General features: G+C 40.6%; 1 protein-coding gene across 2 annotated transcripts in view; it reads left to right on the forward strand.

The window, feature by feature from the left end:
- The window catches only part of MYLK (myosin light chain kinase), a 226823-nt gene that overhangs the window by 118682 nt on the left and 82101 nt on the right, over positions 1–26040 (forward strand). For both annotated transcript variants that reach the window (XM_063116671.1, XM_063116672.1), the window contains exons 11-14: positions 663–815; positions 18211–18348; positions 20655–20852; positions 23835–24081. In XM_063116671.1, coding sequence (XP_062972741.1) covers positions 663–815; positions 18211–18348; positions 20655–20852; positions 23835–24081 — 736 coding nt within the window. The remainder of the gene's footprint in view (positions 1–662; positions 816–18210; positions 18349–20654; positions 20853–23834; positions 24082–26040) is intronic.

The following is a 26040-nucleotide window of genomic DNA, read 5'->3' on the forward strand; positions in this document are numbered from 1 at the left end:
ACGCTAGGAATGATAAACACTGGTGCAGCTGCCTTTTTGTTTGGTTTGGTTTGGTTTTTACAGCTGGTCCTGCTCCCTCTACTTTGTTGTGTTTTTTACTTGGTAAACCTCCACAAAGGATTCCAGACCTAGATGAGATAAGATTAGAAAAAACTGGATAAAAGAAGGGGCAAGGATATCAACACCAACTAGGAATGTACATGACTGATGAATTTAAATGTTTGTATGTGTGTAAAATCTGTCTACACTATGGTGTGAATTTGTCCATAAGAATTCACTGTGGACATCTCTGTGTGTGCCTTAACAAAGGTGTGTGTGTGTGTGCATGCACATGTAAAGAGTTGAGCAGAGTATGGATATAGTTAAAGTATTGGTCCTTGAGAGAAATTTCTTCTTGCGTTGCAGTCTTGTGAGCAGTAGTGCACATGTGTCAATGATCAGCATTTAACTCTTGACTGTAATGTAACTGCAAGGCATTTAAGGCTGCAACCGTATACTCACTTACTTAGAAGAATGCCTCATTGAACTCAGTGGCGTTACTTGTGTGTAAACATGCATAGGATTGCACTGTAAATGAGATATAAAGCCAAGCAACTGATGGTTTAAAGTGTATGAGTTGCCAATGAGATGTTCAGCTCTTCTTCTTCTTCTCTCTTCTGTAGATCAGCCAATTCAGTATGCCCATTCTGTCTTTGAAGATGGAATTGCAAAGTTGACTGTTCAAGATGCCTTACCAGAAGACGATGGGGTATACACTTGTCTGGTAGAAAATAGTGCTGGAAGGGCATCCTGCAGTGCTCAAGTTACTGTCAAAGGTGAGTGTTTTTGAAGGTAAATGCCCAAATTATCTATAACCTAGAAGAAACAGGAGATGGATTGAATTGAAAGCATTAGGTTTGCCTTGCTGACTGTCAGCTGGTGAGAGATTACGTCCCATCCCTTTTTCTATGGAAGTGCACAATCCTTGGACGGAAATGGGGTTATTGTTCATCTGGTCTGGTGATAAGGTACAATACTATTATCTTTAGAGAATGGCAGATATATGTGGAGGGCCAGTGTGGTGTAGTGGTTAGCGTCTTGGACTGGAGCTGAGATCCTGGTTCTAGTCCCCACTTTGACCATGAAGCTCGCTGGGTGATTTTGGGCCAGTCACTGACTCTCACCCTAACCAACCTCACAGGGTTGTTGTGAGGATAAAATGGAGAGGACGAGGTAGACTATGTCCTTGCAAGAGGAAAAAACGTCAAGATATACGGTAAATAATAAATGTAATAATAAAATAATTATAATAAATGTCTTGATACTTCTTGGTTAGCTTATCCACTAGGTAGCATATATGAGGTTGGTAAAGATTTTTTTCCTATGTGTCCTATGGATTGAAAAGGCCTTAGCTATGTTTTTTATCTTGCTAAGTAGCATGATGTCCTTCAGTCTGCTTGATAAACTTTCACTAATTATATATCAGTGAATTATGGGGAACCTTTGCCATTGTCCTTGATTGGAATTGCTTTCTTGCATACCATCATTTTGATTTCATTGTCAGCTTTCATTGTTGGCTTTCTTCTATGTACTTCTATAGGGCTGTGATACATGAGAGGGTAATCAGGGATGATAATGATGACACAGGTTCCGTTGAAGACTCAAAATGAGCCTATTTCCCACCCCACATGTTTGATCCTTACACTCTTTGTGGGCTGATGTTAGAAAACTTAATTTCACAGTCTCTCTTTGGAGCTCCCAGGCACGCTCCCATCCTGACATAGACCAGGCAGACACCTGCTTTACTTTAACAATGGGCCTGTTTAGAAGACACCTTAAACCATGTCTTTAATCATGGTGGTTAAGCCAGAAAGCCAGGCTGCGTTCAGAAGACACCTTACACCTTTAACCACAGTGAATAAGGCCTTTTACTTTATTCACTGTGGTTAAAGCCATGGTTTAAGTTGTCTTCTGAACACAGCGTGGCTTTCTAGCTTAACCACTGTGGTTAAAGCCATGGTTTAACATGTCTTCTGAACCGGGCCACTTTAACAGAATCATATGTTATTAGATTGTAAGCCTGAGGGCAGGGACTGTCTTTTTTCCTAAGTGTAAGCCGCTCTGAGAGCCTTTTTTGGCTGAGGAGCGAGGTATAAGTATGATAAATAAAATAAATAAATAAATAAATATGTTGTCAAACCATTCTGGTTGTTCTTCCGTTTATTTGTTGCTGTTTTAAATGAATCATCACTGCATATGTATCATCACTATAGAAACAGAATAAAGCAGATGATCAGGCGTTCAAGATAAACAGTTGCATGCCTCTCTTTAAGTCACATTGCACGTTTTAGTTGTCCCCTCCCAAATTTACCTTGTGTGGTTTGGGATAAGGCCTTTTTCCTGTTTTTTTCTCCTGCTTTGTATGGCAGTCAGGTTAAAATGGATACATAAGTATTTTTACAATAGTAGATGAAAATATCTTATATGTCTTTAGAGCCATATGTTTATCATTTTAACAGATGTTGGGTATCCTGTTAAAACCTAATTACTTCGCATTTGGATTTTATTTTTGCTGTCTCTGATTGAGATAAACATGGATTTTTGTGTTGCAAATAGCCCTGAATTTTAAATTGCAGTTTCCAGGTCTGTCACCATATTTTTCTCATCTCGAAAGCTGCTGAAAGAGTAGTTGTGTCCAATTTTATTATGTACTCTATGCTATTGCTAAAGCCTTTGCAAAAGCTTTGCCTGCCAGAGGTATGCTACTGAAGGGCAAACCACAACAACAAAAACAGGATTCACTCAGAGCTTGGGATAACACTATGGAAGTATCCCTCTGCTATATCACTCATTTCTGTTCCGCAAATATTATGTTTAGATGTATTCACCTAAGTTCAAAAGTAGAGTGTGTCGATCTGGTGTTTGAAAATAATAACACATGTTGTGGAAGGGCAACCACAAGAGAGCTAAGGTTGACCCAGTTTGCATGTCATAGAGGCAAATCATGGGTTATTTAAGCAAACCCATGGTTTTTTCCTGGGTTAACTGCTGAGTTGTTTAGCCCAGTAGTGCCGATTGGAGGCTGTTTACAGAAAATGGAAGTGGCTTGCACTCGACAATCATCCCCGCATATCATGGGCTAACCCACAAAATACCACTGTGATGTATGAACAGCCCCATTGGCTGAAACTGTCTGAGAGTCCATTTGTTAGCAAATATGGGTTTGTGGCTAGGTAATGTGTGAAATAGCCCTGTGGCTTTTATTGAACACTAACTTATCCAATTACCTAATGACACAGTAGAAGCTTTAACAGTTGAAACTTGGTAAATCAGAGTCTTTGTATATGAATTCATTTTCTCTCTCCCACCTACCCCACACTGTTTTATTGCAGTGTAAAGGTTATCTGTGTCTAGCTGAGTATCTTCTTTGATCATTTTGTATGTGCATAATTTTAATTAAAGATAGCTATACTCTTATCCCATAGAACTGATGATCTCAGCCATCCCAGAAATCCATGGTTTTTTTAGTGTTGCTTCAAAAACATCCCTATGAAATTTTGATACTGGATTTTTGAGTTTCGAGCAGCTTTTGCTTAAGCTAGTATTTGGTAGAAAGTGTTTCTAGAGATACTTGGTTGGATCCAGACTTCGTTCCCACCATAAAGGAGAGGAGGAGGGGACTTTTGTCAGTTCCCCCTCTCCCTGCAGCCCACAGCCCACCCACCACCACTTCCTACAATGTTCCCAGAGGGGTGGGGGCATTAATGGCTGCAGGGGGAGCAGGGCATCAGCAAAAGTTACCCACCACCACCACCACCTGTGGGCTCCATCTGCTGGATCAAAAGCCTTCCATGGATGAAAGGCATCTTTCTGTCCATAGAAGACAACCTCTGGATGCAACCCAATGCCATGGGGAGAAAGGAGAGCATTCAATTGCTATTAGGCTTCCCTTTTCTTAATTCCACTTAGAAAATAATGTGGGAGACTGAGGCCAGAACTACATGTTATGTTGGCAATGGAAATGTACGGGAAGTGGGCATTTGCCAGGGGGAAATTGCAAAAGAAGATGGGAAGTTCAACTGCTCCCCTCTCAACTCCTTCTGCCAGGCTGCTTTTCGCCTAGCTTGGCTCTAAGAAGATAATGGCCTGGATTGGGTGGTGGGGAGGAAGAATGTTTAAGCTCCTTCCCTGACCACCACCACTCCTTCCCTGCAAATCCTGCTCCTACGTTCACGTTATTTGGCAGACATACCATTGGGATCCCATGTCTGCTAGTGTAATGTGTAGTTCTGCCCTGAAGGGAGTTTTCTTTTTATATTTACAACCCCCATCGACAGGATATCCCTTAATTTTCTCAAAGCTGCTACTTTATAACAATTTTATATCCTATTTTTTGTCATGGGACTCAAGGCAGGGTACATATGGTTCTTAGACAGGCTCCCATCTAGTCATTGACCAGATACAGTCTTGCTTAGCTTCAGCAAGGGCAGCGTCATATGCTCTGGGACTTCTACATGCTTGCTTTCTTGTTCCCTGATCATGACTAGTTCCACCCAGGTTGTCCAGCCTGTCTTCCTTTTGGGGGGGGGGGGCTCAGTGATAATACAAATATATTATGAAGAATATATTCACATATATTCATACACTTTTTCTCCAGAAATCCTCCAGAGTTTTCCCCATTTTAATTTTTTTTTTCATAAAAGAGAGAACTACTGATCTGAACCAAGGGTTTTGATTGACGTTAACGGTCTTGCAAAAGGCCAATATAAGCAGCTTGTAAACCAAATGGAAAATAATGTTAAAAAGGAAAGTCTGCCTTTATACATTCCACTGGATTATGGGATCAAGTTCTAAAACTGAAAGCATATTATCGGCACAAAAGGAGATGTTCTGACAACTAGATATAAAAATAGCTTGCATGTAAAGAACTCCCTTCACCCAGTTTGCTACTTCCAGGAATATAACCTTCCCTACATTACATTATCGTGTGTGTGTGTGTGTGTGTGTGTGTGAATATAAGTGTTGCACATACCCAGGTTAGCTGTTACATTCCCCATTAACTGAACCTAGGTCACATTTATGGGGTGGAATAATCAAATATGCTATAGTTTAGGGTCCCAACCAATAGGGAGCCTTTATCCTGAAACAATATAATACATGGCTGCTCTGCACACTGGCTGGGTTTACACAACATGACAACCCACACTCAAGGTTGGGTATGGGTTGAACCATCAGTTGTCATTGAAACATGGGTTGTTGTTGTTGTTGAAACATGGATTGTTGTGTTGTGTGAAGCCACCCGTGCTAACAAACTCTGGTTTGTTAACCAAGAACAACTCACAATTTACAACCCAATAAGAAACCATGGTTCCTCTTCATGGCTTGTTCATGGTTAACAAACCATTGTTTGTTAGTGCGGTTGGATTCAACATAAGCCACACTTGTTGAAATGTGGCTTCAACATAAGAAGCCACATTTCAACAACAATCCATGGTTCAATGACAACCCCCACTCAACCTTCAGTGTGGGTTGTCATGTTGTGTGAACTGAGTCAATCTGCTGGTCTGCACATCAAGCTCAGCTTCCGTTCGTTAATTCACTTGCGCCGGCCGCCATTTTGAATATGCTTGTGGTGTGGATCTGGGTGTCACAGATTATTTGAGGATTAAATAACCCTTAATTCTCAAATAACCCATGGCTCCTGGGTGAACACAACACAACAAGCTTTGGCATGCCACAGCAGTAACTTATGTATTTAAAATGACATATGGTGTGCATCTTGGAGCCCCACAGGTTTTTATTTATTTATTTGTTACATTTCTATAATTATACATTTAGAATTAATTATAAATTAACTCACAGTGGCTTACCATAAATAAATATCTTGTGTTCCTTTATATTTCCTGCTGTGCACAACAGGGGTGATTAAATTGCAAGATATGCCAAGCCAGTAGGGCTGTATGTCTGGTTGTAGGATTAGGGTTAGGGTATTCCGTAGCTACTCTGCATGCGAGCAGAAGATTGGCATAGATCAGATGATGGATGGGGATGGCAGAAACGTTTGTTGTATGTGTAGATTTGTTGGTGCATCTCTGTGTTCCGGTGTTATATATTATACAAGCTCTGTGTCCTACTCACCTGGGTTAAGGAGGAAGCAGTTGCCCCTGGGTGAGGAGCCATGCAGCAAACAGCATGTGTTCACGCTTGCAATGATGCTATAGCATTCTATTCCATTTCCCTATCGAAGGAAAGATCGTGCTTCCTTGTGCTTGGATGTTGCTTGCACAGCACTTTCCTCTTCTAACCTTTTAACCCTTTGAGGTCAGAAGACAGAGAGCACTCTCCACAGATATTTATATAGCCTCCCCAGTGTTAAATGTTTGTGTTGGGTAGCCATAGCTCTCATAATCTGATTACAGCAGCCATACATTGATCAGCAGGCAAGCAGATTAGAGTCACCTGAAAGCTTTTCAGAGAGGCTGCTGTGACCCGTTTATCTCGGCAGAGTGGAGAGATGCTGGCTACAAGACTTGTTTCATTGAGTTGTGGGAGCAAAACATAACTTGGTGTTTTCAGGTAAGATTCCTTTCTAGATGTTACGGAGAAGGGGTGTATGTGGGTTTTGCAGCTGTGCGCATAACCGTGTAAAGAATGTCATTTTGTAGATGTTCAACTTTTAAGCAAAGATATCACTGCTGCAATGAATCTTTCTTTAGTGGCACCCTTACATACTGTATACAGGAGCCCTTCTCCGTGAGCCCCTGCCAAAGGAAGTGAGGCAGGTGGCTACTAGGAGGAGGGCTTTCTCCGCTGTGGCACCCCGGTTGTGGAATGAGCTCCCCAGAGAGGTCCGCCTGGTGCCTACACTGTACTGCTTTCGTCGCCAGCTGAAGACCTTTTTATTCTCTCAGTATTTTAACACTTAATTTTAACTTAAATTTAAATTTTACTGTTTTAACTCTGTATTTTAATCTTATATCAATTTTGCTGTGTGGTTTTATCCTGGTTGTGCTTTTTATACTGTATTTTGTAATTGTGCTTTTAACCTGTTGGTTGTTTTATTGTGGTTTTAATTTTTGTGAACTGCCCAGAGAGCTTCGGCTATTGGGCGGTATAAAACTGTAATAAATAAATAAATAAATAAATAAGTGTGTTGTAGATTAATACATGTACCTTTTGTAAGGTGATATAGAGGTTGTTCAAACAAGCAGCGGAGGAAACAATGCAGCATCGGTTGTTTCCCCTGCACACCGGTTGCCCAACCAGGATTACCCTAATAATACTAGCCTGCTTCTGGCACCTCCTCAAAACATCTCTGTTTGAGAAGCCTTCCCCAACTGACTAGCCACTGTTTTTCTGGCTCCTTTGTTTTTAAATTGAACAATTTTAATTTCCTTTTTAACCCTTTCTTTTACTGGTTATATTTAAGTTCACCACTCTGGAATCTGTGTTAGATAACTGAGCGGTATATAAATGTTGTAAATAAATAAATGTCATCTAAACCCAGCACATGGCGCGGGCGTAGTACCCTGGGTTGTAGGATGGGTGAAAATGCACCACGCCCTCACCATGCGCTGGGTTTGGGCAACATGGCAACCCATGATGCAGCATGGGTAATTAGGGTAGTTCCGATCCCGCGACTGGCACATGCAGGGGCCGTGTAAACAACCGATGCTTTGTTGTTTCCCCCACTGATCGTCCGAACTCCGACTTAGAGTCATTGTTCGCATTAAAACTTTTGTATCTGTTTGGAGATAAAGGATATGCATGTGTGTATGTCACACCGATAGTGGTCTATTTGCTATCCACCAATACTCAAGTACCATCCAGAAACCGAAAATTCTGTTGCATGTACTTTAAGAAGTCGTATATCTATAGAGAATTTTTATTAACCTGTCAGTTTATGACAGCACATGACAATTTTCCTGGCATTGATTCCATTGGTCACTGCAATTTATTACCCAACAATTAAAGGAGGCATATTTATGTCATAATAGACACTAATGCAGAGTATGTGGCTGTGGACATTTCACATGCAAGAAGCCTGGTGACCCATGCAGTTATCACATGGAAAATGGCAAGTCTCTCTTACATAAACTGTGTGGACATGTTCCTCTCACTCTCTCTCTTTCTCCCTGCATGTGACAATTGACACACATACATGTGCAAAAAGGTTTCCTTGTATGCTGACAATGTGCCACTGGACAGGAGCTGTCTATGTATTTCCCAGTGGCATGTTATTGGTGCCTAACACTTACTGATGCGTTTGAATGTGCATGTTTAGACATTATATGAGCAGAAACCATATAAAGGAAAACTATGGCTTAAGTATGGTGGATGCATGCAAGAATCCACCTTCGGGTTCAGGCAATGAAGTTTCCATTCTATGTATGCAGGGAGGGGGATGTGTTCAAATATACATCCAAACAGTGCTTGCCACGCTTACTTGCTGCTGTTCATCTTCTCCTTTCTTTGAGATAACGCCCAAATTCTACCCGCCTTGGTAAAGATATATATGCATACCAGTGATTCCAATGTTGGCTTAGTTATCAATCTTGCCTCAGCCTGTCCTCCCATCTTCAGATGGACTGTTTTGCCTTTTAATATATTTTTTAAACAAACCTGAATGTGTATATATTCACTTAAACATATATTTGTCCCCTTTTTTAAAAAAAGAAGTAAAACTGTTCCAAGGATTGGGGTTGGCAAGACGGTCTATGATGTTCAGGAGTGAGCCAATCTATGTTGTATTCAGCTGATTTTGCTGGGTATATGAAGAACTGGTTTTCTCCAGCCCTCTTGTTGCCTTCCCTTTATACACTATGCCTAACGGGGGATGGAGGTTGTGGAGGATGGACAAAATCATGTCCCAGGCCTCATAGTGGTGGGCTACTCGTTGGCCATCCCTAATTTAGTAAATGATGAGATGTGGTATGTACAGAGATCTTTCATGTGATGGATGCTTTTTAGACTATATTCCCAGTTTCAGTATCTACTCCTTCTGATCCCTTTCTTCAACCTGAGTTATGTATATATTGTGTTTGCTCCAATGGGCCCCCATCCTTTTAGGTACACTGCCCTTCACCATCTTTTTTGTACAACAATAAAGGTCAGATGGATTGCAAAGACATTGGGATTGGATCGAGACTTGATCATGCTTAGAGTAAACCCACTGAAATCAGTGCAACTTAAGTTAGTCATGACTAATTTGTTTCATTGATTTCAGTGTGTCCACTCTAAGCTAGACTAAGTCTGGAACCAGCCCATCAACTACACAAAATGTTCTAACAGAATCCATTTTACCTACCAGGTAAAATTACAAGCATTATAAAAAAATACAAAAACCACACAGATGTGTCATCATAACAATTCCATTATGCCATAGAATCATAGAGCAGTAGAGTTGGAAGGGGCCTATAAGGCCATCGAGTCCAACCCCATGCTCATTTGATTCACCTCCTTGAATCAGTTGAATCAGAAGCCTCTTTGGGGTTGCTGTTCCTTTTTTGGTATTCCAGGATGTATTTAACCACAGAGTTAAATTGGGTTTAACCTTATCACCTCACTTCAGGAACCTTGTGAACTATAGCTGTTTCTTAAGAGCATAGGCAACTTAGGGTTTTTTCATGTGGCATCATATGTGTTACATTAAAAAGCCCACTCCATATTATATTTGTTGCAGTGTTTTGGATAATGTGGACTAAAAAGCAGTAAATAACGTTATGAAAGTGGCATATGGAATGTGTAATGTGCAGTTATCAGTGCACTTCAATACCATAAAGCAGTAGTGTAGATCTAGCCCTCGTCAGTGATTAGAGTTGCCCACCTGAAATTGGCATTTTTCTAATTAATATTTATATTGGCTTTCTTCCTCTAGTGTGTTTAGTATACAAAAAGGTCAGTTCAAGGGGAAATGGTGAGCTTATTGGCTGCATTCAGATATAAGACTAAGCCATCATTTATGTGAACCATGGTTTGTTGCCTTTAGCTATGAATTGTCTTGGAGATAAGCAAGCAAACCGCAGATTGTTTTCCCTATTTCTGGTTTCTTTCACTCCCACCCATTTTGTCAGCATTCAGTGTGGTTTCATTTTCAGGCTGGCCTTGTTAGGCACCTCTGTTTCAGGGCAGTCAGTTCAAACAAACCAGGGATAAGTCACAGTTCTGGATTCAGACATTGCAACAAGCCATTGTTTAAACAAGCCAGATTATGGCCTTAGCTAGACCTAAGGTTTATCCCAGGATCGTCCCAGGGTTGTCCCTGCCTGCTCCCAGGATATCCTCTGTGTCATTTACATGAACAGGGATGACCCCGGGACGATCCTGGGGTAAACCTTAGGTCTAGCTAAGGCCTTTGTTAGCCAACAACAAACAATGGGTTCTTTTTGTGGTTTATAGTTGGTTTGTTTGCAGTCAGACAAGTCAGATTTCAACAAACTAAACCATAGCGTTATGTGCAAATTAGGCCAAAATGTTCTTGCCTGGACAGGGTTTTTGTCTCTTTAGAAGCTCAGGGAAAGGCAGTATTTCCAGCTTTCCTCATTAGAGTTGCAGTAGGAGGAAAAATGGGACCTGCTAAATATTAGCATATTTTCATTTTATTTATTATATGATTTATAAACCACTCAGCATTGAAAGTTTTTGGAGCACCATACAAGAAGTTAAAACATTAAATAAAAAATCCGACCATCCTATTAGAATAAGGCAAGACTAAATCTATTATGTTACCAATCAACATTATTGCAGAGTCTTTGTGCTTTTCTACATGAGGCTGTTAATTAGCTGTGTCTATTTTTGGTTTTGTTGCAGAATTGAGATCAGCTCTATTCAAAGAGGGTTTTTTTCAGTGTTTCAACTACTTAACCTTTAGGTGGTGCTGTACTATAATGGAATAACACAATTACACAAGAAGGAAAATACATTTCTTTTGCTTCCACAAATAATGCTCCATTTCCCCTACTCTAAAACAACTCATGGAAATGCTCTTAAAGAGAAAATGAAAGGTCTCAATGTCATCTAAAGAATCTATAAACAATGGTGAGTGAGGCATAATGGGTACACAATAAATGCCTCATGTAGAAAAGTTCTTAGAAGCACCACAAGCTTAGAGGAAAACTGTTTTAAATCTGAGGCAGGTGCAACTGACATGATCATTTCTGGGCTGCTTATATTTCTCTTGATTTAATCTTCTGGGGTGGGAGGTTGAACTACACACCTATAGAGTTGCTGTTTGGTTGTTGGTTGTCTTGCATATCCTTATGAATTGGGGAGAGCCTTCTTTCCGTAAAATGCTATCTCATTTAACGCAAAAACAGCAACGCATTAAGAGAAACCCAGATGGCTTCGCAGATCTACTTTACTATATACTTTTTCTTCAGGAATTGCCTTCAGATGCATCATTTATACCTAACAAATTGAAAGCTGAAGGGAGGTTGTTAATAAAAGAAATAAATTGTAATAAGACTTGCACATTTTACAACTTTAAAAAAAATCTACTTATGGTTGTGGACTTGGTTTAAAAATACACTTTGCAATGAGAAAAAGAAACCAGATGACCTTGCATATCGTATTCCTGTTCAGTGAACCTGTTCTTTTTTTTCTTGAGCTGACAGTGTTAAAGCACTGTTAAAAAGTGGAGGCTGGACACAAACCAGAATGGAGGTGCACACTGTGAAGTGTATAATCTCATTTGGAAGTTGGTGTATGATTTGGGCATACATAAATGTATGCAAGTTGGTTGTCTGTCAGCTTAGCAAACCAGCAGTTTGCGAGTTAAGTCTTTTTCTACAGTTCAGTTGATTTATTAGACTCGGAGCCAACACAATATTTTAATCACCATAAATGGTCAACGTTGCTGAGCATGTGTGTCTGCAAAGGATTCAGGCTAGGCATTATTTGGCTCCCTTATTGCTAGGTTCTGGCAAACGGATTCCTTTGGTATATTTAAATCTTTTCCAGAAACTAAACACTACAGAAGATGACTATCATTGTCCTCTTGTTGGAATCGGTTAATTTTGTTGGGAATTTACAGACGAATCAGTAAAGCTGCTATTTAGTTACTTTTAAATCAGCCTATTCTTGGGTTTAGAAGGGAGAAAGAGAGTCAATAGTTTCATGCTATTGGGTGGTACTAATTCATTTCAATCTAAGCACACTTAACCCATGCAAATAGGTGCTCTTCCATCTCCTCAAAAGAGAACAGCTGAGAATTACTTTTGTTTTAAAGTTTGGGTCGAGAGCTGAAGTTTTATGAGGAGGATGCATCACCTCCTCCTTGCTTTCCCTTGTCTCAGTAATTGGCTGCAGTACCTTCAAGAAAAAGCCTGAAACTGGCTGGGTTTCTGAGGATGTGCTAGAGTCTTGAGAACAAAAGGACCTGAGGGTGACAGAGATACTCACAGGAGATTTGAAGACTTAAGAATAGAAATGTAGCCATCCTGGGGCACAATGGTGGCCTATGGCAGTTCCTCAGATCTAAGAAAAACCACTGAGTGAGACTATTCAGCGAAATTGTTCCAGTAGTAACCATGTTATCTTTTAAACTATCATTAGATTAAAGGGTATGGGGAAGGCTGCCTCTATCCATCCATCCATCTACCTATCTGAGTCTCCCCCCCCCCCCATCATCCCCCTTCCACAGTTTGGATTTTGTACCATTTTAGGATATTTAACATGGCTTTAAGAGAGATGAATGAGGACTCAAATTTAATGGTTGTCCATGTAGATATGCTGAGAAATAATATGTTGGCAATATCCCCCCTCACGAAGTCACAGAAACCTGAGAGGGCAAAATGTGAGATAAACACAGACTTTAGTCTTTGACATCTTACTAGCTATTGGCTGAAATAGATTTCATAGAAGGTGGAGGTCAAAGAACAGCATCCCTTGACATTGGCAGGAGATGCTATGGTGTCATGGAATGCTTAGGAATATTCTACCTGCTAAGGCGTTAAACTGTCAGCACAGTTTAACTGTGAGTGGAGATGCTTTTATATGTGCATTTAAATGGGTAACAGTGATGAACATATTGCATGAAAGCATACACATAACACATCGCCTATGTGGAGTTTTTGCAGATCTCTGTTTTGTGTGGATTGTTTTTTATTTTGGTACTAAGCTACTGTGGAATTGCAGCATTCCCTTAGATAGAATGCTGGATTTGCATGTGGAAGAGTCTGGTTTAATGCAAGTGTAGTGTGAATAGAGCCTCTGTCTACAGGTTGGTGGTTAACTTTGGACAAAGTCTAAACAACTTTGTAGGGCTTTTATGGGAATGTGTGAGATGATACTTATAAAGCACTTTGTTTATTAACAACCACCAAAATCATATCAATAGTAATTATACAATCCAATAATTGCATATAAATGCTAATATATGCTCGCTGTAACAATACTTAAGATTCCTGCCAGACAACGCTTCTTGGGTAATGGCAGTGGAAAGACCATCCCTCTCTCAAAATACTAGAACCCGGGGTCATCTCACGAAGCTGATCGGTGGGAGATCCAGGACAAATAAAAGGACGTACTTCTTCACAGCGCATAGTTAAATTATGGAACTCACTACCATAAGATGTAGTGATGGCCACCAATCTGGATGGCTTTAAAAGGGGGGTGGATAAATTCCAGGAGACGAAGGCTATCAATGGCTACTAGCCCTGATGGTTGTGTGCTATCTCCGGTATTTGAGGCAATAAGCCTGTGTGCACCAGTTGCTGGGGAACATGGGCAGGAGGGTGTTGTTGCACCATGTCCTGCTTGTGGGTCCCTGGTCAACAGCTGCTTGGCCACTGTGTGAACAGAGTCCTGGACTAGATGGACCCTTGGTCTGATCCAGCATGGCTCTTCTTATGTTCTTAATACAGAAAGAACACCATCAATAGGTACTTTCCATTGCAGGAGTTTTGATTTTTAATTGCAACACTCTTCTGTGCTATTCTTGCCAGACCATATAGACTACCTTTAATCCAACTTAAACTATTTGAATGTGTGATTTCTGGGTGATTGGCGCTTTGATTCAGAATGCCAATCACACACAAATTGAATGGAGCATCAGCAAGAGTAAGCAATGTGTGGCTTATCACATGTTTCGGCTTACAACTGCCATCATCCCTCACCATTGCCTCTACTGGCTAGGGCTCCTGGGAGTTGTAGGATGACACATCTGAAGGCCACAGGTTGCTCACCCCTGCTCTACAGTGAAGAATCCACAGTGTTACTATTGGGCAAAGTAACTAGTGTCATATTTGTACTGGATATTTGAGAGGGGAGGAGCCATAGCTCAATGTGATAGAGCACATGCTTTGCATGCAGAAGGTCTCAGGTTCAATCCCCGGCTTCTCCAGGTAGGGGAAGGAAAGAATCCTGCCTGAAACCATGAAAAGCCATTGCCAATCTGTGTTGACAGTACTGGGCTAGATGGACCAATAGTCTGACTCAGTATAAAGCAGCTTCCTATGTGCTAATATTAATTCCTATCTGCACCAGACATATTGATCCCCAAAATGGCAGACCTGTAGAATCATGGAATAGGTGATATTTCTAACATTTCCGATTTTGTTCCAACAAACCTTGAGGTGCCAATCTGGGCCTCCAGGTTCCTCAGATGGTCACACCACTTCCCCCCAACCACTGTTCTTTGGTGGTTTCCTGTTCTTTGTGTAGTTCTCCCACCCCATGCCCCATTCTTTGTGCCTCTCTCCTAAGGCTTAGTTACTGGAAGTAAGAGCTTTAAGCTACAATATGCTAGTATTTTAGGGGGTGTTTTGGCTCCACCCCTTTTGCCATCAGCCCTGCCCCCTTTCTTTTGGCCCTCGTACTCAAATGTGGCTCCAGAGAGCTCTTCCAAAATTGTATTCTGTCCTCAGGCTGAAAGAGGTTCCCTGTCCTTCAAAGACCTTGAACACGGGCTACTTTTTCTTTAGCCTCACCTCTAAATGAGGAAACTGTTCTTAGGAGGAAGCACTTGAACCTTAATCTCTGTGGAATTGACCTGTGGGGCATAGTGTGCCATTCACCACTGGGATGCCCATAATACAGTAGTGGCCCTCTTCATTCATGAACAAGCTACTACATTAAGTAAAAAAGAAATGCTGTGGGAAAATAATTTGTGAACTTTTGCCTGTAATAAAAATGCTTTGTATGATCTGGGATTTAAAAGCTTCCTTTTTCTATTTCTAATCTCTCAAGCTAAGCATGTCTGTTTTTAGACTGGTAATTGGAGGCGCTGCTTTTCATTTTCCCATTGGAATCTGCATCCTGTGTCCTTGCTACTTCCCAAGGATCTGAAAGCAAAGTATTAAAACCAGAAGGAAGAGATGCATGTAGAGTGTGTGTGTGTGTGTAACTTATAAAATCAGTAAATACACTGTGGCACATCATAAAACTGTACGGTGTGGAATTTATTAAAAACAAACGGAAGCCTTTTCTATTAGTTTGTCAGATTTGGTACCAGGTTTTGTGTATGTTAGAGGTATATGGGTGGTTTATGCCACAAATCCTATGTATGTCTACTCAGACACAAGTTCAATTAAGTTAATTGGGGCTTACTCCCAGGAAACGGGATGTAGGATGGCAGACTCAGCGGCTCGTGTTCAGTGACAAATAAGCTGTGAACTTGTTGTTTGCTGTTCTGCTTTAGAATCTATGTTAATGATCTAGAGATGTGAATTATATCTTTTTACTGCTCCTTAGCATAAACATGTCCAGATATGGATAATGTTTAATCCTCAAAGCATTTTTTCTGGCTTATGCTCTACTGAATTAAAAAGAGGAAGTTACAGGCATATCAATTAATGAGAAGACTTTTACACATAGAGCAGTTGGGAAACTAGAAATAGGAGCATTCTCATGTTAATACCTCTGGGAGGGACTAGGGAATAATGACAAAAGCTTAGTGAAAATTTTCCTATAAATGCCAGAGGGGCATCTGTGTTAGTAGGAGGAAAGACAAAGAGGCATATGGCATCTTAAAGAACAACACATTTATAGTGGCATAATATTTCATAGGCCATAGCTCACTTGATCAGATGATGAAGTGGTTGCCTACATAGGTAGATGTATTGTCTCTGAATAAAGCGAGAAGGGTAAAATTCAATTTTTGTGAACCACCCAAAAAACTTTGGCTATTGAGTGTCATAGAAATGTAATAAACAAATACATAATAAATAGATAAAAATGATGTGTGTGTGTGTATTTTACCAAGTGTTCCTTAAAGGCAAAGCAATGCAAAAGTTGCCTTTTCCCTCATTTATAATTACATGTGTGTAATAGGACTGAACAGGCTAAAATACAAGTGTGCTATATTTCAATCAGTTTGAAGTTGTTAGTTAGAAACTTGTCTAAATAAGTCCCATCGATTTTATGCATGTTTATGATGGAGCCCATTGTGTGTATGATGATTTGTCTGTTTATATGCCCATAGGAGAATTAAAATGACATTCATTTCTCATGCTTCTTTACTTGCTTTTAAAGTAGCAAATGTGTGGTATTCATTACTTTTATTCCTGAACAGCAGTTAAAAGTTCACAATAAAATGTCAGGAGTGTAAGACACCTCCCACCCCCCAAATGTAAGTAGTTAGCTAAATGTTAAGCAAGAGTAATGTGCAATCACGTATGCTTTTCCTAAATATATTTGGTACTTATTGATGCATTTTTCATGAGATTATATGCTGGACGCTGTAGGATTGGATTATTTCCTTGACTTCCCTTCTTCCTGTTACTCAAAAATAAAAGGAGCTAGCCAGAGCATTACTTTTCACCCAAAGGCGACCTCACTTCCCAATTTCCATGAACATGATTGTGCTTTTCCCCCAGCCACAGCAGTCATGGTTTCCTGGCACCATCTCTCTTTATTGAGGAGGTCTGTTCACATGTATAGAAATGCAATGAATAAATAAATGTTATGATTCATTATGCAAATAGGATATCACACAGAAGTTATCACATGGGCCATTTTGTAATATGAGAACAGGTGTCTGGTGTATTTTCATAGCTCCCATCCCCTAATTTAATAATTTCATTTGTCCCTGTCACCCATTCCCTGTCACTCATTTTGATGATGCAAAAGTTGCAAGAAATGCTGAGCAGGGAATTCACTCAATGTCCCCATTCAGAAGACATCTTAAACCTTGGCTTTAACCATAATGGTTAAGCCAGAAAGGTGGGCTGTGTTCAGAAGACACCTTAAACCACAGCTTTAACCATGGTGAACAAAGCAAAAAGCCTTATTCGCCGTGGTTAAAGCCGTGGTTTAAGGTGTCTTCTGAACACAGCCTGGCTTTCTGGCTTAACCACCCTGGTTAAAGCCATGGTTTAAGGTGTCTTCTGAATGAGCCCAATCACATTTAAAAATTTTTCCTAGATGCCATCTAGGAAACTACAGAGCAATCAAACTTTTGCGAGATTAATTTGAACCACTTGGCATCAATGTTCAAAGGCCAACCAATAACAGAATAACCAAAGCTCTTGCTTGTTATGTGGGTTTTGTAGAAAAAATTGAATTGGAAAATTTCCCAGAAAATATCCCAGTACCCTAAATTGGCATATGATTTAGCATGCTTAGTTGACTTCTGTATTTAGTAAATAAATTTAAACAGTAAGGTATTTTTTTCGTATGTGGTTTATAAACATCTCAGAACATTTTTTTCCAGGAGCTGTTGAACTGAAATATTTGAAAAAGAAAAAACATCAATACATTTAAACATATTATTTATACAAATTCAGGGTACTACCTGGATTTTTGTTGTTGTTGTTGGAATTCTTGTAAATAATTTTTAAGATACGAAAGCTCAATTGCATATACTTTCCTAACATAAAAATATGGGTACTGAAAACTGTTTAAATATTATATAAATCCGTCTTTGAGCATGTTAGTGTATGTGTATCATTCTCACTCTCTCACTCTCTCTCTCTCTCTCTTTCACACACACACACACACACCTTTGATAATCTGACTAGTATTGTACCCATTCATTGTGTTACTAATTAAGTTTAGTCAACATTTTTTTTTAAAATGAGACATTTCTCATGGAAAAATATATTAGTAGACCATTTTGCATTTCAGATACTGTTTTGCCGCCACATGAATGCTTTTTGCTTCCAACTCAATAAGCAACAGCACAGAGTATTTGCCCACTAAATTGGTTTCTGTCCTGCTAGTTTTTGTTCAGATTAAAGAGCAGTTATACAAAGATCGCCTAATGAGAAACTATTGTGTTGTTTATTCAAGCAGAAAAGAAGAGCAGAAACAAATTAGAAAGTGCACACCCTGCTCCAGACAACAAAACATTTCCTCCAGTCTTCCTTAAGGGCCTAACTGATCTCAAGGTGATGGATGGAAGTCAAGTGATTATGACAGTAGAAGTTTCAGGTAAGTATCTGAGTTAACTAATGGATTATGTTCAACTCTTTTGAGGTTTAATAAGACTATTCTGCCTCTCTTAACTGAATACTTTACCTCTCTGATTCCTAATCACTAGCTTCTTCTCTGTATCCTACCTTTTCTTTCGCAATTGTGTAACATTTGGGAAGTTAGCATATAGGAAGACTTGTACTGGCTGGAAATTTTAAGCATGCTCTAAGAAATTTACTTACTTTAAATGTATTTTGCTCTTATCCATCCTAAGACTTCAAGGATAAGGAGACACTGACTGGGTTTAGATGTCACAATAACCTAGGATGAATTAATTAAGCCAGGATGGTGTGAGGTTTGTTTGTTTTATCCCATGATGGCTTATTTGGCCAAAATAACACACTCTGATAACCCACGGCCTGTAGAATGGGTTATTTAACCCACTGTGGGTTATCATATTGTGTGGCGGACACCATTTTGGCTGGCTACAGAGCTGTGCGGCAAGACCAGTCAAAACAGCTGCTGCTCTGCTCTTTGCGGGTTTACTGCTTAGGAATACATTAAAGAGACCGAACCAGCAGGATAGAGGAGGCAGGATATGAGGTTTGATCCCGATCCTGCAACCCCAAGGTGTTTTCGTGCACCTGGGATTTTTGCTGCTTTCAGGGTTAGGGTACTGGGTTTTCATAGTGCATCTGGTGCATCCTTAGTAGAGAAGGCTAGCAATGAGGTTTGGTCCTGATCCTGAAAACCCCCAAGGTTTTCTAGGCATCTCCCTCTTTTTGGTGCACTTGCAATTTTTGCTCCTCTGGAGTAAATGTGCAGGGGTTTGATGGTGGATAGGGTGTCTTCCAACTAGGAGAGGCTGTGTGTGGAGTTTGGTCCTGATCCTGCAAACATTCAAGGTTTTCTAGCCACTTCCCCCTTTTGGGGGCTCTTGGGTTTTTTGCTTCTCCGGAGTAAATGCACAGAGATTTGATCATGTATTGAGTGCTTCCCAACTAGGGGAGGCTGTATGTGGAGTTTGGTCCCAATCCTGCAAACCCCCAAGGTTTTCTTATCTACTTCCCCATTTTGGATTTCCTCGGTGAGTTATTGCGCAGGGATTTGATGGTGCCTCCTGACTTGGTGAGGCTGGGTATAAAGTTTTGTCCCAATCCTGAAAAAGTCCAGCATTTCATAGATGAAACAGCGCCACTGCTAGGGCAGGAGGACTGCAACAGGTCAGGAGGCAGGGGAGTGAGTCAAATTACACACGATAGCTTAATAGACTACTCACAGTAGCTTATTAGCTCACTTGTGTGGTGGGGGATCATGGGCTATTTAAAAATAAGCTACTGTGGGTAGCATACTAGCCCATCGTGGGCTGTCATGATGTCCAAATGCAACCTCAAGGCTTTTTAAGACAATACGTTTCTGTAGTTGGGGCTTTAATTGCAGTTTATACTGGGGCATTATCTGCCAGATATGGTATATTGTAAGGCCAATGTCATAACCCATGGGACGTGCCAGATAGAAATCTACATAAAAGCTTCCTCCATATATGTAGCATCCAGCAGAGTTTAAATAAAGTGCAGTGGGTGGTATTTCTAGACACAGTGGAATAAAGAATAATTTAACATGGTTATAAACAAATCCATATCTGGAATCTTTGCCCATGTCATGATTAAGACCTGGAATTAGGGATGTTTTCATGCATATGGGACTACAGGAAGGTGAGAAATGGTTTGTGAAAACTCAGTTTCTATATAGAATACAAGAAGGACTAAAATGTGCTAAAATCTAAGAAATCTATGGAGAGAAAAACACAGAAGGGAGAATTCATAGTTCTTGCTACATTTGGATACACCATTGTGCTCATTTTGCTAGAGACATTTTCAGAAGATGGGGAAGGGGATATGTGATGGCCAATATGTTGGTGTAGAGCTCAGTTGATCCAGGAGACTTGATGATGATTGGACATAAGATGTACTCTTGATGGGGAAGCATAAAAATGCAGGTGATGAGGCCCAAGTGGACTGTAAGTGGCCAAAGCTCTCTCTCTCTCTCTCTCTCTCTCTCTCTCTCTCTCTCTCTCTCTCTCTCTCTCTCTCTCTCTCTGTGTGTGTGTGTATAGCTTGCCAAATTATTGTATGTATAAGCATAATTTATACATGAAACTAGCTCAGAATAGGTCTGTTTAAAAGCCTATGGCAAAAGGAAGTCAAAGCGAGTTGCTTGTTCCTTCTTATCTCATAACTGCAGTTGGCCTAGTAGAATAGCTCACACAGCTTCCGCTGCTGCTTTCAGTTTATCTCAAAGACTTGTGTTTTGTTGTGGCTCAGCTAACCCGCCTCCTGAAATAATTTGGCTGCACAATGGGAAAGAAATACAGGAAACGGAGGATTTTCACTTTGAGAAGAAGGGCAATGAATATAGCCTCTACATCCAGGAGGTATTCCCCGAAGACACAGGAAAGTACACCTGTGATGCCTGGAATGACTTAGGAGAAATTCAGACTGAAGCAACACTGACTGTACAAGGTAAAAAAATAAATATATTAAAAACCGTTTTCTGTGTTGTTTAGCATATGTGGCACACACAGGAAAGCCTTCAGTTGTACCCAGTGAATGCCTGTTTCAAAGAGAAATAAGAGAATTCAAACTCCCTCTGATCCCAGACTGGTTCATGTACTCAAGGATATTTGGACTACTGCACACTGTACGGAGCATTTTGCTATCCAAGAAAGAATCTGCTCTCATCTCTGTACTAGGAAAAGAATTGTGGAGTATTAAATCAGAAAAGCTTATGGAGTGCTTTTGCACAAATGCAAGAAACATAAGGATGTGATTGCCTTATATTGAACGAGGGTACTGACCTAAGAAGCAGCTCAGAAACTTTGTGGAGTGTTGATAATAATCAATATAACACTTTAAGATCAAGTTACAATCTGTGTGTATCTGTATCAAATTGTTATTTTTCTTGCTTAATATGGATAAAGTAATAATATTTATTTATTATTTATTTATTTAGAATATTTATATACCGCTCCTCATTGAAAAAATAATATGATACCGATGTCATGTGTACTTAATGGAACAACTTGAAATATCCAATGTTTGTAGATAGAAATTCTGTCCATTACTAAAATAGGATGAGTGTAGCTGCATTTAACTCTCAGGTTTATTCACAGTGGCCTAATTTGGGTATTGTCATCTGTTTAGATAAATTCAAGCTGTTAAAGAGTGGCTTTTGGACAATCTAAACAAATGAAGAGAGAGGAAGCGCATGTATATTGCACTTCTTTTTTCCAGGCTTCTTTAGAATGTCAAAAGTTGAACGCAATAAGGGTGGGCAAACTTCCCAAAACTCCCCTTGGATTAACTCTGAAATTACCCAAATTCTTCTAGAAAAAACGGAAGAACTTGCTTGCTTTTACCAAGCTTAGAAAAACGTCCATGTCTTCATTAATTCTTATAGGGGTGAAAAGTTAGGGGGAGGGGGGCCAACCCCCATATATCATTCATAGGGGGAGGGTGTTCATTGCCCCCCGTCACCCCCTTGGCTTCATAAAATTAGCCAGATGCAGTATAATGGAGCACTCTAGATCCATTTCATTGCATAGACTTGGAACTGCAGTTATATCAGCTTCAACTGCCAAAGCGCCACAATTTCTGGCTGAAAAAAACCATGCTCTGCTTGGGTTGTGCAAAGCATCTCATAGCCAGGTAAGTCAGTGATATCAATCCAAATGGGAGAAGAATTGGGGGCTTTAAAAGCTTGCCTTTCCTTCAAGGTAGGCCTTTATAAACCTGTCTTAGGAGAACTACAATGACATCCCTATAGCTCCTGAATCTACTGAAAGATGCATACGCTCTTGGGGACAACATCTCCCTCTGTCTCCTGTCTGTCTCTGTCTCTGTCTCTGTCTCTGTCTCTCTCTCTCTCTCTCTCTCTCTCTCTCTCGTGGAAATGTGAGGGCTCATCTTCAAACTTCTAAGCAAGCCTGGGAACAGATAATTGCAGTTGGGCTCCTTCCCCTGTCCTACCCCATCCCTGTTCATATGATGATGATGACAATGATAATAATTATTTATTTATTTATTACCCACCTCTCCCTTTGGATTGAGGTGGGGAACAACATTAATACAACAATATAATATAAATCAAATGCATAAGACTAATTAAAAGAGCATATAAAACCAATACAATATTAAAATAACAATCAAGGCATCTTAAAATTCTTAGGTTTAAAATTCATCTGGGTAGGCCTGCCAGAAGAGATTAGTGAATCCCTCTTTCTTTTTTTTCAAAGTATCACAATAACAGATGACTTCGGTTTCGCTGTGGTTGACAGGATTTCATCAGGTCATAGTTTAAAGATAAGATGTGTAAGGGGGAAAAGCAGCACTTCCAGAAGGAGCCTCTAATATCAATGTGAGAACAAGGAACTAATCCAAAAGGGAAGAGTAGCTGAGACACTAAGGAATGAAACGAGTGATTAACTGAGAATCTTTGTGAATAGAAAGGTAGAAAAAAGTAAAACCAACAGTTATCCGAGGGGAAAGAGGAGTCAAAAGGAGTGATCGGTAAGGTAATTGCATGGATGCTACTTGTTGAAATATAACATGGTAAGAATGAACATCGAAGCAGATGTTTAAAAAATATAGATGTATCATTGGGTAAATTAATTAGGGATTGTTTTGCTTTGTGTTGATTCATCACTTCTATATGTCAGAGAATTCAGCTTGAGGTGAGGAAAACTTTTTCTGTCAAGAAAAATTCTCTCTGAGGTAATCTGTCGGAGATCGCATGCAAGCAGTGGCTAGGTTGAGAGGCAAAATGGGCACCCCTTGTCTCTCTTTCAGACACCCCCATCTCTTTTCTCTCCCCCATCCCACCCTTCTCAGCCTCTCTTCTCCCACCCAGTGAGCAGCTGGGCAGTTCAGTCTTACCTGAACTCAGAGGAGGCTGGTGGTAGTAAGTCTGCTCTGGTTCTGGCTAAAACCCAGAGCAAATTCACCACCCTACTGACATTGGAGCCGCCTGCTGCCACTGCCTGAACTGATCACTTTTAGGGGATTTTGAAAATAGGCTGAGGGCTTCCTGAAAGTGAGCCAAGGGCTTCAGGTTGCCCATCGCTAATTTAGTATATATTGATATCAATATATTTAGTATATATTGATAAAATATCAATAAGCTGACAATCTCAATTGCACCAAGTAATGAGAAGGGTCATTAAAAGTATTTGGATAATCAGGTTCCAGGATAAAAACCTGCAGGGTGCTTATTTGTATAGGGTTACATTGCCATAGAACTGTACAGTGTGACTGTGACTTCATGCATTCAAGTCAGCAGTTCTGAGAGCACCTGTCCTATACATTGTAGGTACCATGAGAAAAAATGATGGCCTGCCATAAGTGAGTATGAAGATTAAGCTGGCAACTTCAGGGTGAATGATGCCACCTAGTTTGTTAGGTTTTTGTCCGCCACTCTTACGATTTGTTTATCTTTTTGTGTTACAGAACCCCAGGATGGCATTCAGCCATGGTTCATTAGCAAACCACGGTCAGTGACCGCAGTAGCTGGGCAGAACATCCTCGTTTCCTGTGCCATTGCTGGAGATCCTTTCCCCACAGTGCACTGGTTCAGAGATGGTCAAGAAGTGACACCAGGAGCAGGCTGTGAATTCTTACAGAATGAAGACATCTTCACGCTGATTATCAGGAACGTACAACCCAATCATGCTGGCCAGTATGAAATACAACTCAGGTACTTCGATATATATAGATATATGTATTATATATAGTGCTAGCTCCTTATAATCCAGAGATGGGCAGCATTGCTCCCTGGGATACATGTGTCCCTCTATCCTCTGGTGTGGCCCCTGCCACTGAACTGTAGTGGTGAAGTGGCAGAGAAACCTGGCAGTTTGCTGTTGTGTTTTGACAGCAAACTGCTACAGAGGCTTCAAAAGGACAAATTAAGTGCTTTCTCCCTTACTAACCTGCCCGTTCACTGAGGTCATCAGAGGGCATGCTCCTTGTGGACCTACGGCCTGATTAGAATCTACTGGAGAAGAGCCTTTACTGTAGTGTCCCCTTCTCTGTGGAACTCTCTTCTGGCGCCTCCTGAAAACAACTCTGTTTCGAGAAGCCTCCCTCAGCTGACTAGCCACTGTTTTTCTGGTTCCTTTGTTTTTAAATTGAACAATTTTAATTTGCTTTTTAATTGTCTTTACTGTTTATACCTATGTTCACCGCTCTGGAATCTGTGTTAGATAATTGAGCGGTATCTAAATATTGTAAATTATTATTGTTGTTGTTGTTATAGTTATATTCGGTGGCAAATCATCAGGCTTTTTTGCTGCCTCTGCAGATCTCGGCAGCACAGTAGTGGTAAGAATGTGGCTCGTGTGTGTGTGGCAGGGGGAGGGGAGATCGGAGGGGTGGATCAGAACTCATTGGCATGTTGGTTTTGTCTTAATATTTGAAGCATCTGTCAGTGTTGTGCTTTGCTACAAGCATTTACAGTCCTTGTCTGTTCATGGCTTACACATTTATTTTATTTATTTATTTATTTTATTTAAGGATTTTTATGCCGCCATTCAGCCAAAAAAGGCTCTCATGGCGGCTTACAAAAGTATTTCTTGACAGTCCCTGCCCACAGGCTTACAATCTAAAAGACATGACACAAAAGGAAAGGGGATTGGGAGGGAGGAGGAGGAGGGGGGAAAGGAAAGCAAATTCAGGCACTACAATCTTAGTTGGAAAGTTCAGCAGTTACAGGTGACAGCAGGAGGGAGGGGGCTCTCAGCTGGAGCTGGACCCAGGCATGGTGGAGAGGTGCCTGGCTGCTGCTTCCTCCCTCACTGGTGGCCTCTCCAGAGACAGTTGGTGACAGGAGGGAGGGGGCTCTCAGCTGGAGCTGGACCGAGGCACGGCGGAGAGGTGCCTGGCTGCTGCCTCCTCCCTCACTGGTGGCCTAATGATTTTTAAGGCTGCACATTATATGGGTTTCCATGTTTTTATCCCCACCTGCCAACAAAATCATGCAGGCACAGTGGTGGAGAGCAGCTGCTTAACCCTTCCAGTCCTTTATCAGGTCAAATTAATCCTCCTGAAACTGCTTTTTCATCCACAATGGGAAAGATAGCAGGATGAGATAGGGCCCCTCTATCTCCCCCCACCCCATGTGAAAAAGCTTTGAGAAGGTAATTTTGTCCTAAAAAAAAAGAGGGGAGGGGAAAGAGATAAGTAATCTGTTTCTCTCACTACCTTGACTAAGCTGTTTCTACCCACTGCTCTGATTCACAGCCTGTCCAGGCTGATTTTGATTTTTAAAATACCATGGAGAAAACCCCACCTCCCATGTGTAACATGTAATGTAACCCTTTGTGTCATGTAGATAGCCTGGACAGCAGTTTTGCACACAATGATTTCCCACAGTAAAAAGGGGCAGCTGGGGAGTGGGGAGTCACTGCTTGACAAATTATTTCAAATGTATTGTGGATTAGGGCTGTAGATCCATTTTTGTTGTATTCTCTTTTAGGCATGGTCAGGCTTCAGGCTTGCAGGATCTGCTTTGTTCTTTACTAGAACCCTGAGGTCCGCTGACAGGTGCTGGGACAAAATAGTAATTCAGAGAACAGAGTCAATTATTTACTGGATTCCATCAGCCATTCACTGGAATGACCTGAATATACAAATACAAATTTACATCCACATAGTA

This window comes from Elgaria multicarinata, chromosome 2, assembly GCF_023053635.1.
Source record: "Elgaria multicarinata webbii isolate HBS135686 ecotype San Diego chromosome 2, rElgMul1.1.pri, whole genome shotgun sequence".
Lineage (NCBI taxonomy): Eukaryota > Metazoa > Chordata > Lepidosauria > Squamata > Anguidae > Elgaria > Elgaria multicarinata.